Raw genomic sequence first — 16,936 nt, forward strand, 5'->3', positions numbered from 1 at the left:
GGGTCGCTGGTCTCCTCTGGAGGCTCGCCTTCCCGTCAATCTTCTGGAGCTCCGGGCCATCTTTCTTTGCCTCTTCCACTGGGAGATCCTCCTTCAGGGTCTCCACAGCAGTGGCATATATCAATCGCCAGGGTGGCACGCGCAGTCGCTCAGCAACTCAGCAAGGAGGAGGTTTCCAAGATTCTGCTCTGGGCCAAGTCTTCAGTTCCTGTTCTCTCTGCGATTCACATTCTGGGTGTGGTCTCTTCACCCGGAGGTGTTTGTGCAGATCTGCGATCTCTGGGGGACCTCGGACGTGGATCTCTTCGCGTCTCGACACAACAGGCAGGTTCCTTACTTTGTCGAGACCCTCTGACAGTGGACACGCTGGTCATCCCGTGGTCGTCCTTCCGTCTTCCTTACCTCTTTCCGCCTCTCCTGCCCAGGGAAACTCAAGGCAGAGGGCGTTCCCGCCTTTCTCGTGGCTCCGGATTGGCCCAGGTGCGCGTTGTACACCAACAGAATTCGGCTGGTCACCAGCGTACCGCTACGTTTTCCAATTCGTCCCGATCTACTCTCCCAGGGTCCACTCTGCCACCCAAGTTGACTGTCACTGCATTTAACGGAGTGGCAATTGAAATCGCGGTTTTGAGTGCTCGGGGGTTTTCTTTCGGGGTGATTCACACCATGCTAAAGACTCGGAAGCCTTCCTCCACTAGGATTTATCACCGCACCTGGCGGGCTTATTTCTGGTGGTGCAAGGCTGGCTCAGTCCGTTTCCCTGGTCGTTTTTTCCTTTCCACGCCTTCTTGCCTTCTTGCAATCCGGTCTAGATCAATGCTTGACCCTCAGCTCTCTAAAAGGCAAAGTGTCAGCTCTTTCTATTCTGTTTCAGCGGCAGCCGGCTTCCAATGCTCATGTCCGCACCTTTCTGCAGAGCCTGGCCCATGCGGTGCTGCCTTTCAGGTCTCCCACCCCTCCCTGGGATCTCAACCTGGTGCTTGGCGCTTTAATGGATGCGCCGTTTAAACCTCTCTGGGACACCTCCCTTTGCATCCTTTCGTGGAAGGTCGCCTTTCTCATTGCAGTTACCTCCATTAGGAGGGTCTCTGAGCTGGTGGCCCTTTCCTGTTGCTCCCCCCTTTTGGTCCTTCATCAGGACAAGGTGGTTTTTCGGCCACCTCCCTCCTTCTTGCCCAAGGTGGTTTCCCTTTTTCACATGAACAAAGAAATCGTTCTTCCTTCTTTTTGTCCGGCTCCTTCTAATGCTAATGAGCGTTCCTTACATAGTCTGGACGTTGTTCGGGCTGTCTGGATATATCTTTGTCACCTCCTCTTTTCGGCAGAGGGGACTCCTTCTTCATGATTCCAGAGGCTAGTCACAAGGGTCTTTTGGCTTCCAAGGCGATTATTTTGCGGTGGGTCCTTCCTGCCATCTCGGAATCGTACTGTCGCAAAGGGAAAGTCCCACGTTTTCCACAATAGGACTTCGGCCCTGCAAGTTTGTAAGGCGGCCACCTGGTCGTCCTTGCACACTTTCACTAAATTGTTGGCTATTTTTTATCGCCTCTGGGACTGCTTCGGTACATCCCACGGTCTCTGTGTCCCCCAATGGAATCGACTGAGAAAAGTAGATTTTTTTATTTATTTTATATTTTGCTTACCGTTAAATCTCCTCTTTCTCGGAGGATCCATAGGGGGGACACAGCACCCACCCATTGTTTGTTGCTAAGGTTCGGTTGTTTTGTCCGAGGGGTGTTTTTTGGTTCCTTTTTTGTCTGGTGCCCTCGGACACCTGCTGGTTTCTTTCTGTTCACTCCTACTGCTTTGGGACTAAACTGATTAGCTCAGGGTTAGTAGGCGGGGTATATCCTGCCAGTAGGGGCCGACTTTCTTTTGTTTGCCTAGTGTCAGTGCCTCCTAGTGGCAAGAGCATAAACTCACGGTCTCTGTGTCCCCCAATGGATCCTCCTGAGAAAGAGATTTTACGTTAAGCATAAAAAAAAAATCTACTTTTCTGTGTCCGCACAAAGAATGAACGCGCTCGGATTCCGCACTGAATGCATAAGTCTCTGTTCCGTGCCGTCCTAGCGCTGGCAGATACTGCTGGTGCCCCGCACTGTACGGTATGTCCGCCCAGAGATTTTCCCTACGGACATTCTGCCGTGTGAATGCGGCCTATGAAATTTCAGCAGATATTCTGCCGCTGCAACTCCGCTGCCAAAAGAATGACCTCGCTCATTCCTTTGGTGGAGTTCAACTGGAACTGGGAGTTTTTAATAGCAGTTCCATTGTCGAACTTCAATACTATTATTAACTGATCGCTTTTTGAATGGTCTCACAATATTAGTGCACTTTTTTCATCTAAAAGCAGCAGTTAGACATTGTAGGAGACAGACTGGAGCTGTGTTTTTAAATTAATGGTGTGATCCTGACACCTAGTGGACAATCTACACATCTCACTTTGTGCTATAAATTCTGATTGATTTATTTTAATTGAAGTGAATAAGTTACTTTTTATTGGGAGGGTCTTAGTTTAGGGTACCCCTTTGGGGGTTTCCCCTAAAGTTGTTGTAAATAAATCACCTGTGGGTGGGATATCAAGGTCTGGGTTGTTCCTAAGTCCTAAGGACAACTGATTAAAAAAAATTTGTCCGGAGCTTTCTCAGTGTGAACCCAGCCTTAGTGTACACGTTCTTGTAATTCTAGCTGACAAACTGTGGAGACAGCTCAAGCTTAACCCCTTAAGGACCGAGCGTTTTTCCGTTTTTGCACTTTCGTTTTTTCCTCCTAACCTTTTAAAAAGCATAACCTTTTCAATTTTGCACCTTTAAAATCCATATGAGGGCTTATTTTTTGCGCCACCAATTCTCCTTTGTAATGAAATCAGTCATTTTACCCAAAAATCTACGGCGAAACCGGAAAAAAATTATAATTGTGCGACAAAATTGAACAAAAAAACTCCATTTTGCAACTTTTTGGGGCTTCCGTTTCTACTCAGTAAATTTTTCGTTAAAAATGACACCTTCTCTTTATTCTGTAGGTCCGTACGATTAAAATGATCCCCTACTTTATATAGGTTTGATTTTGTCGTACTTCTGGAAAAAATCATAACTACTTGCAGGAAAATGTATAGCTTTAAAATTGTCATCTTCAGATCCCTATAACTTTTTTATTTTTACGTGTATGGGACTGTATGAGGGCTCATGGTTTTTTCACCGTGAAGTTTTTAGCGGAGCGGTACCATTTTTGTATTGATCGGACTTTTTGATAGCTTTTTATTCTTTTTTTTTTTTTTTTTATGATATAAAACGTGACCAAAAATACGCTATTTTGGAAATTTTTTTGCACTTACGCCATTGACCATGCGGTCTAATTAACTATATATTTTTCTAGTTCGGACATCTACGCACGTGGCGATACCACATGTTTATTTTTATTATGGTTACATATTTTTTATATGGAATTTGGGAAAAATGGGGTGATTTAAATTTTTTATAAGGAAAGGGTTAATGGGTGTTTTACTCTTTTATTCAACTTTTTTTTACACTTTTAGTCCCCTTAGGGGACTTTTAGGAGGAATCATTAGATTCTTCATACAGATCAATGTGGTTTCATAGAATCACATTGATCTGTGTGCTCTGCGCTCGATTGATAAAGCCTGGTCCTACTTTGACAGCGGCGATCTAAAGGGTTAATAGCCGGCCACGGCAATCGCCGCATGTGGGCTATTAACGCCGGCCCCCAGCTACCGGAATCAGCTGGGGGCCAGCCGGTATGACACGGGCTCAAGTCGGGAGCCTACCTCATACAACGGTTGCCATCTCGGGACAAGCCGGCTCGTCCTTAGACGGCAACCGGTTAAAGTGGTAATCCAAGGAACTGAAAAGGTCCTACAGTTCCGAGATAGGGGGGGAATATAGGGGAGACGGGAGTATACTGTTCATATATGGGAGGGAGGTGTTGGTCACGTTCATCCAGTGTAGGCAAAACACGCCTACAGATGTCCAAAAGCTGCATGATGTTACCAATGTTGCATCAACATCATGCAACTATTGGATATTGCTCGTGGACATGGTTTGGCTCACACGTGATAATCATGAGAAACGCCCGACCCCTCCAATCTTAGAACAGTATACTTTCCAGACTGCTAGGCAGCTGGGGAACCCCCCCCCGCCCCGCAATATCCTGTACTCCCTTGTGCAGGTTATTGCTGCAGCATGATTCCACGGCCGACACGACCCCTCCATGTAAATCTATGGGGGAGGTGGAGATACAGTGTTCGTGCATCTCCGCCTCTTCCATAGAGCTGTATGGAGGGGCCGCGGTATTGCCTGGTCCCTGTACAGGAGATCGTGGTGGGTCCCAGTAGGGCAGGGTGGTATACCGGTTCATACCGACATGTTTGTTCTGCACAATATACATTTTTCCCCATACCACAATACCGGTTGGGCCCCTCCCCCTCGGGAATGAATGAATTGTCAGCCCAGCGCTGCGCTGTCCCCACATCGGGGATCTAATCATATGTGACCCGCGAGCGCTGTTCTGCTTCTCCCCCCCCCCCCCCCCCAATGAATTATTAGCCCAGCTCTGCGCTGTCCCCATCGGGGTAGATACTCACGTCACCCGCAAGCGCTGCCCTCCTCGTCCTCCTGTTTGTTGTGGCCGCCGGCGCTTGCACTCTATACCAGTGGTCTTCAACCTCCAGATGTTGCAAAACTACAACTCCCAGCATGCCCAGACAGCCGTTGGCTGTCTGGGCATGCTGGGAGTTGTAGTTTTGCAACATCTGGAGGTCCGCAGGTTGAAGACCACTGTGTATCCCTATGCCTGAGCTGCAAAAGGTAAACAAAAAACTTTAACTCACCTTCCCTGTCGGTCCGGACCTGCTTCCCAGGGAATGGAATGTCGGAAAGCCGCCAGCCTATCACCGGCCGCAGCGATGTTCCGTCTCGGCCGGCGATAGGTTGAGCCCACTGTTATATATTGAGCTCTGGCCGTCTTCTTACATGACAGTGGGCTCAGCCTATCGCCGGCCGAGGTGGAACATCGCTGCGGCCGGTGATAGGCTGACGGCTGTCTGACGTTCACGTCCCCAGGAAGAGCGTAAGGCCAACGTAGGAACATGCGTTAAAGTTTATTTTTGTTTACCTTTTGCAGCCCAGGCATAGGGATACGGTATAGAGTGTCAGTGCCGGCGGCCGCAACAAACAGGAGAAAGAGGAGAGCAGCGCTTGCGGGTTACGTGAGAAGTACCCCGATGGGGACACCGCAGTGCTAATAATTAATTTTTTATTGGGGGGGGGGGAAATGTGTGTGTGTGTGTGTGTGTGTGTGTGTATATATATATATATGTGTGTGTGTGTGTGTGTGTGTGTGTGTGTGTGTGTGTGTGTGTATATATGTGTGTGTGTGTATATATATATATGTGTGTGTGTGTGTGTGTGTGTGTGTGTGTATATATATGTGTGTGTGTATATATATATACACACACACACAGTGTAACCGCCATAAGTTACAAAAATACTGTGATACACATATTTTGCCATACCGCCCAGCCCTAGGTCCCATCGTTCGGCCCCCCTGCGATCAGACACTTATTTCCTATCTGCAGTACAGGGGATAAGTGTCTAGGACTGCAGTACACCTATAACAAGTATTCATACAGACTTAAAAAGACAGAACGTTTCGCTGTAATATGCAGGCATGCCTTTGTAACGTAAAATACAGCAATCTATCTTGAGGACAATAAAAGTAAAGTAAACCTCAGTAAATAATTTTCTTCTTATTTGTATATTTTTATCTACATGAATTTTAGGTGGAAGATGAGACTGTATTGTGTAACATCCCCTACATGGGAGACGAGGTTAAAGAGGAAGATGAAATGTTTATTGAGGAACTGATCAATAACTATGATGGAAAAGTCCATGGAGAGGAAGGTGGGTTTTTGCTTTAGACCTTAGGTATAAGCTATTTTTTGGGTGTTAAAAGGGGTACTCCACTGGCCAGCCTTCTGGCTAAGTTCAGAACATTTAGTTCCGAATGCTGTGAGGGTCGGCCACACCCCCTTGTGTCGTCAGGCTACACCCCTATACAAGTCTATGGGAGGGGGCATAACGGCTGCCATGCCCCTTTCTATAGACTTGCATTGAGGGGGCGTGGCAGACCCCCGCAGTGTGCGCACTGCGTTCGGATTATTTGTTCCGAATTCAGCCGGAAGGCTGGCCAGTGGAGTACCCCTTTTAATTTTTTTTACCCCATTTTTTTAATCTACTGGTGCCAGAGAGTTAAATAGATTTGTAAATTACTTCCAATAAAAATATCTTAATCCTTCCAGTACTTATCATAGGAGGTTCTTTTCTTTTTGAATTTCCTTTCTGCCTGATCACAGTGCGCTCTGCTGACACCTCTGTCCATTTTAGGAACTGCCCAGAGTAGGAGCAAATCCCCTACTTATCATAGGAGTACTTATCATAGGAGGTTCTTTTCTTTTTGAATTTCCTTTCTGCCTGATCACAGTGCGCTCTGCTGACACCTCTGTCCATTTTAGGAACTGTCCAGAGTAGGAGCAAATCCCCATAGAAAACCTCTCCTGCTCACGACAGTTCCTGACATGGAGAGAGGTGTCAGCAGAGAGCACTGTAGTCAGGCAGAAAGGAAATTCAAAAAGAAAATTCCTATGGATCATAACAGTAGTTGATAAGTGCTGGAAGGATTAAGATTTTTTAACAGAAGTAATTTACAAATCTGTTTAACTTTCTGGCACCAGTTGATTAAGGGAAGTTTTCCTGGGGAGTACCCCTTTAAGGACTGTTTGGATTTTTCTTTTTTTAACTTCTACAATAGAATCTCCCAATAGCGGACACTTATGGGGAATAAAAAAGTGTTGGCTATTGAGAGATGTCCCCTATTGGGAGAAAAAAGGCTAAAAAAAAAACCTTTCTAAATGACTGAATACTGTCCTGTACTCACTCCAGAGTGTAATTACCTATAAAACACAATAAAAAGCAATATTACAGTAGAATCTCCCAGTGCCATTTAATCACCCCTTATCCCCCCTTAATACCCTGTGCCACCTTATGTTTTGTGCCAAATGATCCCCCTTACCGCCTGTCCCATTTCATTCCCCCATTATTACCCTATTATTATGAAGTGGCTCAGGGGGATAAAGGGGAATGAAGTAGCACAGGGGGGGGGATCAGGGAAGGAGGGGGGTGAATGATGTGGCCGGCGAACGTGCAGAAGCAGGAGACCACTTATAAACATCGGTCTTCTGCTTCTGTGCTGGGGCTGCTGCAGGGGGATGCAGTGGGGGCCTGGGCCCCTTACTGGGGTATTGGCTGTACCTCTTGACGGGGGCCCTGTGTACAAAGTGGGGCCGCCACATAAGCCTGGTTGTCACCTATTGGGAGTGTGTTTTGGGATTTATATGGAGGGGGCGTGTTGGCCCCGCTTCGTCCTTTTGGATAGGGGATAAGTTTTTCATTGTGATAAATTTACTAATTCCTGTTGATTATTCTTAGTTCATGTTATTTGTTTTCCCATCACAGAGCTGGATCTTCCATCTGCACTAACCGCTAGTCCACGCTCACATGACCGTGAGCGCCTGTTTATGTACGGTCACTCTTTCTCGGCTGGACGCAACAGCACATCGAAAGTGGGTATGTATCCCTGTGTCACAAATAACAAAAAGATTGTGCTGCTTGGTAACATTTTCACATATTTATAAGGTTATCTGACTGTGTTTGTTCTATGTATAAAAAAATAAAATGGCAATATTCTTTTTGTTTGCAATTATATCTTGATTGTCACTTATAATATTTGTATGTTTATTTTGTTAATAAGCTTCCTATAACCCTGTATGTATTCCAGTGCAATATACGCCTAAATAAAAATTCAGCACTCCCGGACCTTCCTAGGGAGAGATGTCATTGGCCGTACATTTACACATGCGGATAGCAAAAGACAGAGTGCCGGCACTGTAATGTGTATGGATGGTCCTTTAAATGGTGAGAGTAGCTGTATTGGCAAGTAGACGGAGGGTGCGGCAATGTCAGGGGTGCGCTTACATGGAACAGTATTGCAAAACAAGAAGAAAAGAATGAACTATCGCCCTCACCCGGTTATGCCAAATGTGGTAACTATTCCATGGTAAACATCAGGAACAGGGGTTTTGGTCGAGAAGAAAAGACTGGAGCTGAGCTGAGCTTGTGGAACGACCGTCCCGTTTCACGGGTTATCCGTTTTGTCACGCCCCTAGGGAGCTTGGCTGAGCTCGTGGAACGACGGTCCCGTTTTGCGGTTTATCCCCTTGGTCGCACCTCTAAGGAGCTCAGCTGAGCTCGTGGAACGACGGTCCCGTTTCGCGGTTTATCCGCTTGGTCACGCCCCTAGGGAGCTTGGCTGAGCTCGTGGAACGATGGTCCCGTTTTGCGGTTTATCCGCTTGGTCACACCTCTAAGGAGCTCAGCTGAGCTCGTGGAACGACGGTCCCGTTTCGCGGTTTATCCGCTTGGTCACGCCCCTAGGGAGCTTGGCTGAGCTCGTGGAACGATGGTCCCGTTTTGCGGTTTATCCGCTTGGTCACACCTCTAAGGAGCTCAGCTGAGCTCGTGGAACGACTGTCCCGTTTCGCGGTTTATCCGCTTGGTCACGCCCCTAGGGAGCTCACGGACCGTCGTTCCACGAGCTCAGCTGAGCTCCAGTCTTCTCTTCCCGACCCGAACCCCTGTTCCTGATGTTTACCATGGAATAAAGTTACCACATTTGGCATAACCGGGCGAGTGCGATACTTCATTCTTTTCTTCTTGTTTTGTGATACATTTACAAATGAAATCAGTAGAACATAAAGGAGTCAGTTGCCATTGGATCCTGCAGATACATATCACACAAGTTATTAACAACAAGGAGGACTCATGAGATTATACTTTTGACCCCAGAAGGTCACCATGTGATATACGATCATGCGGAACCCTATAAAGCAGTGCTCCCCAACCAGGGGCTTGGGAGCTTCATGTGGCTTCTGACCTACTACTACATGGCTTGCGGATGGGAGTCCTGAGTTTTGACCATATGAATTGGCAATTGACATTGTTGCAGACTATGAAACTAGTGTTAAAGGGTCTTTCAGCTCTTTATCGTGATATGAACTGCAGGCATTGACGCTAGCTGATAATAAAATCAATGATACCTGTTCATTTTTGCATATAGATATATAATAAAAAATCCAGATAGAAGCAGCACATCAAGCAGTATTGGCTGATAATAGATGCAGGGTGCTCGCATACTTGGAGCCTGGGTCCACCGGTTCCTTAATCCAGAAATGCAAAATAGGATGCAGCACACCACGGATGCAATCAAAGTTGATGGTTTATTCCATAACGTGCAAAAGACAACGTTTCGCCAGCCTCACACTGCCAGTGTGAGGCTGGCGAAACGTTGTCTTTTGCACGTTATGGAATAAACCATCAACTTTGATTGCATCTGTGGTGTGCTGCATCCTATTTTGTGCATCATTTTATTTAATTTGTGTGTGTGTGTGTGTGTATATATATATATATATATATATATATATATATATATATATATATATATATATATATATAATGTGTTTATTTACAGTTGCAGCCCTGAGACACCTTTACCTCTATCAAAAGGATAGGGGATAAGATGCCTGATCGCGGGGGTCCCGCCGCTGGGGACCCCCTGCAATCTCTCACGCAGCACCCACCTGTCTCGGCTGCACAAAGCGATGATCGCTCTGTGTCTGAAGACTCACGACCCCGGAGCCGGAGTATCGTAACGTCACGACTCCGCCCCCTTGTGACATCACGCCCTGCCCCACCCCCTCAGTGCATGCCTTTGAATAATGGATAAGATGTCTTAAGGGTTGGAGTACACCGTTAAAATGGGGCAAAAAATGGGATTTTAAAAGTTTGTAAAAGGCCAACTGGTGGGATTATTAATTTTATCATCCTATCAGCTATACAACGATGTCTGCAGATCATAAAGTGACAAAGAACTAAAGTACTCCCCTTTAAAAGTGTACCAGTCATTCAAATCAACTTTTGACATGTCTTTGTGATTGGTCGAGGTCTCAGTGTGAGACCCCCTTTGATTTAAGGAACAAACAAGAAGAACAACCATAGTGTGCCATAGTGTGGCTCACAGCAATTTCCGTCCTGCGTCACCGGAAGAGTCCCATTATAAGTCACCCCACCTGTACCCCTGGTTGGTGGGGGTCTCAGCCATGAGACCCATACCGGTCAATAGGTTTGACGTGTTTCTGTGACATGTGAAAAGTATTTTTTAATTTTTTTTTTTAAATGACAGGTACACTTTGTTTCATTATAAAATGTCAGCAATTTCTTGCCACTGCCTGATTCTTATTTTTGTTTTTCTAGCTTTTTTAATATGTCTCTTCTCCATTTTTTAGTTGACTATGGCTCCCGACCACCACGCAAAGTAAAATGTAGCATACAAGGTACAAAAGGTTAGAGAACCCAGCTTGTGTGGAGAGCTGCTGACGAGACCAACTCTCACTCCATAGCAAATAGGCGTATAGGCTACTAATGGCGATTTAATTGTATACAGACACTTCATTTATATTTACTACTTTACCACCATCTATATTTACTACTTCCTCTTTGTGCCAACAAATTCTGTTGCACAGAAGTATGAAAGAGACCAGGAGAGAGGATACTCTCCACTCCTCCCTCCCTCTTCCTTTGGTGATAGCCTTGGCTGATAAATATTAATAGCCTAAGTCAGAGTTTCCCAACCAGGGTGCCTCCAGCTGTTGCAAAACTACAACTCCCAGCTTGCCCGGACAGCCAACTCACAAAGAGTCATCCCCCAGCACACGGAAGAGGGGGGAAAAAAACTTTGGTGGAAACCTCTATGGTGGTTTTTCCCAACCAGGGTGCCTCCAGCTGTTGCAAAACTACAACTCCCATTATGCCTGGACAGCCTTCGGTTCTTTTCTTTTTGGATTTTTTTTTTTTTTTCTGTCCACAGTGCTCTCTGACACCTCTGTACATATCAGGAACTGTTCAGAGTAGGATAGGTTTGCTATGGGGATTTGCTTCTGCTCTGGACAGTTTGTGAAATGGACAGAGGTGTCAGCAGAGAGCACTGTGGACAGAAAAAATAATAGTCCAAAAAGAAAAGAACTTTCTCTGTAGTATATAGCAGCTAATAAGTAATGGAAGTTTAAGTAATTTAAGTAATTTACAAATCTGAATACAAAAGAGAAGGAATGTGCAGCTCACAATTGAGTAGCCGAGGTAAGGAGGTTGTACACCTACACCTGGTGTTGGTAATTTGAAATATATTATAAAACACCTGATACATAGATGAATAATTATAAATAACGAGAAACCGGATCGTGCTTCAATTATAAGATGCAAAATGTAAACATTTTTAATTTTTATTAAACGGGGTCAGTATTTTCCTCAGGGAGAGGCACCACTTCTGGTGTAAAAACGGAAATTCAAGTAGGCCATTTAGCACTCCGCGGGCTTCTGGGTACAAAAACATGCAAATTAGCTCACCACCTTCACAGGCAGTGTGTCCTGCAAAACAGCTCAGGCTCCATTAAGAAGTCTCAGAACTGATTGGGATTTATGCCAAGCCAGGACTCTCTCTCCAGAAGGAAAGAGGACCCATCTGCAGACAGCTGTTTCGGGTTTATTGAAAGAGCTTTATTGTCCGTTCAGTCATTACAAGTCATACAATAAATTACAATCACACAAAGCATGACAGTACAATACACAGCAAAGGTTCCCTAAGCTATACATCGCACATCATGCTACTCTAACACTCCTCTCAATCCTGTAATAGAAAAGCTCAAGAGATCGAATAACAAAACAATACAATCTGTGATCAGGGTAGGGGCGTGGGCGACTATGTGGGGGTGGGGAGGGGGCGGATCACAGGGCCAAACTGCTGGGCTGTATCTTCAAGGAGACATGGGAGAAGGAGAGGGGTCTTCACTCCTCTTCTTCCTCATCGACGGCCGGGCTGTCCAAGATGGAATAGTCTCTAAGCAGGTTCTTGATGAACCTGCGGCAGTCCCGGACAGACATGTTCTCCCTGTTGATCACGAGGCGGTTTCTGGCAAGCCACACTGCGTCCTTAAAACAGTTCATAAGGCGCCAGGCCTCCTGGATGGCCTCTACTTCGTGGGTCCCAGGGAACAGACCGTAAAGCACCGAATGGTACGATAGGCAGTTCCTGGGTACAGTGTCTCGGAGTTCATGTTCCAGGGCGTCCAACAGACCCTGTGCAAAGGTGCACTGCCAAAACGCGTGCAAAGATGTTTCCTCCACATAGGGGCACCGGGGGCAGTATCGGGTTCTGCACAGGTCGCGGGCATGCATGAACGACCTGAGAGAGAGTCCTCCATTGACGGCCATCCACAACAAGTCCTTGTGTCCATTAGTAAGCCGCTTTGAGGCCACATTAGTCCAAACTGTCTCTGCAGTGGCTGCGGGGAGTCCCGGAACCAGCTCAGTCAAGTCCTTAGCTCGGATGAGCTTGTAGATTGACTTCGGCTTCCATAGGTCAGGTTTCAGTCCTTCCAGCTGGTGCTCCCTCACAAACCGGACAACATCCCCATAGAACCAGGGAGCGTTCCAGTTGTGCGTTCCAATTTGAATGAAGTCCGGCTTAACAGTAAAGGGGAAGGGGGCGGAAGAAGCCAGGTGCCATTCCCCGAAGAGCATGGCTTCCGACTTCCCGCTGTTGACTTTTGCCCCCGAAGCTCTGCCGAAGTCCTCGCAGGTCTGGACGAGTGCAGTCACTGAACGCTGGTCAGCGCAGAAGACGGTCATGTCGTCCATGTAGAGCGAGCACTACTGATGAAGCGCGCATGCGCCTGAAACGCGTCTGTTCTGCTGGTTGTCTGTACTGCTTTTACTGTGAGTTCTAATAAAGTCTGGATTTCTACTGACCCACGCTGGATCATTTCCTCTTCTTGTTAAGAGCGAGCACTTGACCTCGTAGCAATCTGGTCCTGGTGTGGTGATCCCTCTGATCTCTCCATTCTGCCGGATAGTCTCAGCGAAGAGCTCTATAACACAAACAAAAAGAAGAGTTGAAAGAGGGCAGCCTTGTCTAATCCCTGAAAAGATGGAAAAGGGGTTAGTCTTCCAGCCGTTCACCAACATCGTGCTGTAAATATCAAAATACATGACGTTAACAAAAGAGCAAAACATCTTCCCCAGACCTAGCCTGCGCAAAGCCCTGCCCATGAACGTGTGGGAGACACGGTCAAACGCCTTCTCCTGATCCAAACTGACCAGGGCGGCGCGGGCATGACGGTCCTGGATGTAATAGACCGTGTCTCTCACAAGGGCAAGGCTGTCAGCAATCCTGCGACCAGGAATGTCGCAGGTCTGGTCCGGATGGACGATCTGCCCGATGACAGATTTCAGCCTGTTGGCCAGCACCTTGGCGATGATCTTGTAGTCCACATTTAGGAGAGAGATGGGATGCCAGTTTTTCAGGTCACATCTCTCCCCCTTTCGCTTATACAGGGATCGTCCATAGCCGCCGCACCTGCGGGATCAACAACGTTAGTGATACCTGACAAGAACCTCTCGGCGGCTTTGGGGTCGGATAACTTGGGGGCGTAGAGGTTGCGGTAGAAGTCGGAGACTACTCCCCCCACCTCCTCCTCCTTGCCCCTCCTCATGTGTCCGGTCTCATCTCGTAGCTCAGTCAGGGGCGTGTGGCCAGCATGGAGCTTCCTGAAAAAGAAAGAGTTACACTTCTCACCCTTCTCCAGGTTCTCCACCTTTGAACGAAAGACAATTCACTTGGATTCCTCCTCAAAGTGCTTTTCAAGCTCTTTTTGGTCTCCTCCAACTCTTCCCTGACGTCCCAGCCACACTGGAGCAGGTCCTGCAGGGACCGCAGCTCGCGCTGCAGTTTCCTGAAGTCCCACTTCTTCGCACACGACTGTTGTCTGCCTTTTGCCTGAAAGAAACAACGGAACTCGACTTTAACATATTCCCACCAATCGCTGATGCAGTTAAACAGACATTTGTCATTGCACCATACAAGGTATGCATCCCTAAGTTCATCTATGACCTCCCTCCTGCTCCATCAGGGCACAATTCAACTTCCAGGAGCCCCCCCCCCCCCCCCGCGACAACCTCTGCAGATCATTGATTTAAAGCGGGCGCTTTAAATCAATGAACTGCATCGGCTTTTGCGGTGCCAGAGACCGCCGCCGCCACCCGCTTCTCTCCCCTTGCCTGTCCTGAGTCCGATCACCACCACCTCCCTGGCCCGGCCAAAGACACCGGGGCCCTTGGTCCGCGCTACTTCTGGCTCCGGCGCCGTCCTCCTGAGCTGTCACTGTGCGCACTGACGGTGATGTCGCGTTGAGGATGTCACTCGTCATTGCGCAGCGCACAGTGTAACACAGGACGGCGCAGGAGCCAGAAATAGCACAGACCCTGGGCCCCCGGGAACAGGTAATGGGGGAGGCAATGGGGCAGCGGCCGGGGCCGTGCGGTGCGGTGGGGGGGGGGGGGGGAATTATCTGATTATTGGCAAGGTAATTGCCGATAACGTCCAAAATCGTGAATATCAGCCGATAATATTGGCCAAACCGATAATCGGTCGATCCCTAGTATCTACCTGAAGATTCCGATCCAGCCTTTTTTAAGTTTTGTGCCAAACCATCAGCACTATTCGAATCCAGCCTCCAGGGTGCATTGCCAAGGGCCTGTGACGTCACACGCCATAAGGATACCACGAGGTCTGCACCAATACATCTCTTGATACCATCTACAGCAAAGATCTTGGGAGCGGCTTCAACTCAATCCGGTCTGTGGCAGGCAGACCGCTGCGGTGACGCATGCCAGCGTCTTATACCATCCAAGACCTGCGGACCTCACCATCTATCCCCAGGTGACGTTTGTTGGGATACCCACCAGGCTGGTAACTATATTTCAATTATCCATCTTACACTTGCCATATTGGAATCTCATATTATTTGCAGGACTTTAGACCATTTCTGGACTATCAGTTGCCGGATTTTTGAAAGTTACATCAATTTCGTATTATTTTATCAATGTTAGATATCGGTGTGTGTTCTTATATCATTATGTTATGATTCATGTTTTAAACCTTTTTCCTTTGCACATGAGGTTAAATGGCATTTATTTTATATTTCAATAAAAAATGTAAAATGTTAACATTTTGCATCTTATAATTGAAGCACGACCCGGTTTCTCGTTATTTATAATTATTCATCTATGTATCAGGTAACTGATACTAGTCTTGAGGGGTTGGTTACTGTTTTATAATATAGTTTACAAATCTGTTTAACTTTCTGGTACCAGTTGATAAAAAAAAATAATAATAATAATAATTATGTTTTCCACCGGAGTGCCCCATTAAGAAACTTATGAACTGGTTCTGTGCAGGTGCTGGCATTCTGGATGATTCTAGCTTTCTGGAGTTGGTTGAGGCCCTTCTTCAGATTACAGAGGAAGGAGAGAGTGGGCACAGTGACCCACCGGGGTGTAAGGGGGAAGAGGTTAAAGGAGAAGGACCAATGACTCGAAAAAGAAAGAGAATTGCAGAGGAAGGTATGTAGTGAATTCGGTAAGACCCTTTTACTTGTCCTAGTTAAATAAAACTTCATCTTGTTTATTTGGTTTATTTTAACACTACCACTCTCTAACAGTGCCTATAGCAGTGTTTCCCAACCAGGGTGCCTCCAGCTGCTGCAAAACTACAGCAGTAGTTTTGCAACAGCTGGAGGCACCCTGGTTGGGAAACACTGGCCTATAGACACAGGAAAATTGCTGCTGCTACACATCACTTCTTGGGGAACTACCAAAAGTATTTGACAAGTCTGCATTCCAAATGTAAAAAAAAAAACCTTTATTTTTAATTTTAATACAGAGCCTTGCATAAGTTGTCGCTAGAGATGAGCGAACTTACAGTAAATTCGATTCGTCACGAACTTCTCGGCTCGGCAGTTGATGACTTATCCTGCATAAATTAGTTCAGCTTTCAGGTGCTCCGGTGGGCTGGAAAAGGTGGATACAGTCCTAGGAACTGCCGAGCCGAGAAGTTCGTGACAAATCGAATTTACTGTAAGTTCGCTCATCTCTAGTTGTCGCCACTATTGGACTTTTTTACGTTTTGTCATGGTATAACCACAGATTTATAACTTATTTCATTGCAATTTTATGTAATGAATCAACACAAAATAGTCCGTCACCTGAAATTGTGGGGAAACATTACATGGATTTGAATTTTATTTTTTATTTTTTGCAAATAAAATCTTAAAAGTGTTGAGTGCATATGTATTCACCCCCTTTGATGTGAAACCCCTTCTAAAGATCTGGTGTGACTAATAGCCTTCACAAGTGACTTTATTAGTGAATAGAGCCCACCTGTCTGCAGTGTTTACACAGTACAGCACTGGGAAAGCCTCAGAGTTAGAGAGCATTAATAAACAAACGGCAGCATGAAGACCAAGGAGCTCACCAAACAGGTCAGCAATAAAGTTGTGGAGAAGGACAAAGCAGGTTTAGGTTATAACAAAAAATAAAAAAATAATATTCTCAATCCATTGTCAGAAAATGGAATTAATATGGCATAGTCGCAATTCTACAAAGACAGGGCGGGCCACCCGAAATAGGCAAGGATGAAAAAAAAAAAAATTAGAGAAGCAACCAAGAGGCCCATGGTAACTCTGGAGGAGCTGCAAAGATTAAAGGGGTTCTCCACCATAAGGTGATTTTAGTACGTACCTGGCAGATAGTAATGGACATGCTTAGGAAGGATCTGCGCTTGTCTTGGGGCTAAATGTCTATGTTGTGAGATTACCATAATACTGTGGCTAGCTTTTTGTGAACTTGTATTTCCTGTTTTAGTTTTCTTTTGCTTACAAATCCCATAATTCAATTTTCCTCCCTCCCACACATCA

General features: G+C 46.4%; 1 protein-coding gene across 4 annotated transcripts in view; it reads left to right on the top strand.

Annotated features, from left to right (window-relative positions):
• EZH1 (enhancer of zeste 1 polycomb repressive complex 2 subunit) overlaps positions 1 to 16,936 on the top strand; it is a 98,818-nt gene that overhangs the window by 27,191 nt on the left and 54,691 nt on the right. For 2 of the 4 annotated variants that reach the window (XM_056547753.1, XM_056547754.1), the window contains exons 6-9: positions 5,798 to 5,918; positions 7,530 to 7,640; positions 10,415 to 10,471; positions 15,420 to 15,584. In XM_056547753.1, the coding sequence (XP_056403728.1) occupies positions 5,798 to 5,918; positions 7,530 to 7,640; positions 10,415 to 10,471; positions 15,420 to 15,584 (454 nt within the window). The remainder of the gene's footprint in view (positions 1 to 5,797; positions 5,919 to 7,529; positions 7,641 to 10,414; positions 10,472 to 15,419; positions 15,585 to 16,936) is intronic. The other 2 variants (XM_056547755.1, XM_056547756.1) reach the window with 2 other exon arrangements.

This window comes from Hyla sarda, chromosome 12 (assembly GCF_029499605.1).
Source record: "Hyla sarda isolate aHylSar1 chromosome 12, aHylSar1.hap1, whole genome shotgun sequence".
In the NCBI taxonomy this organism is placed as follows: Eukaryota; Metazoa; Chordata; class Amphibia; order Anura; family Hylidae; genus Hyla; species Hyla sarda.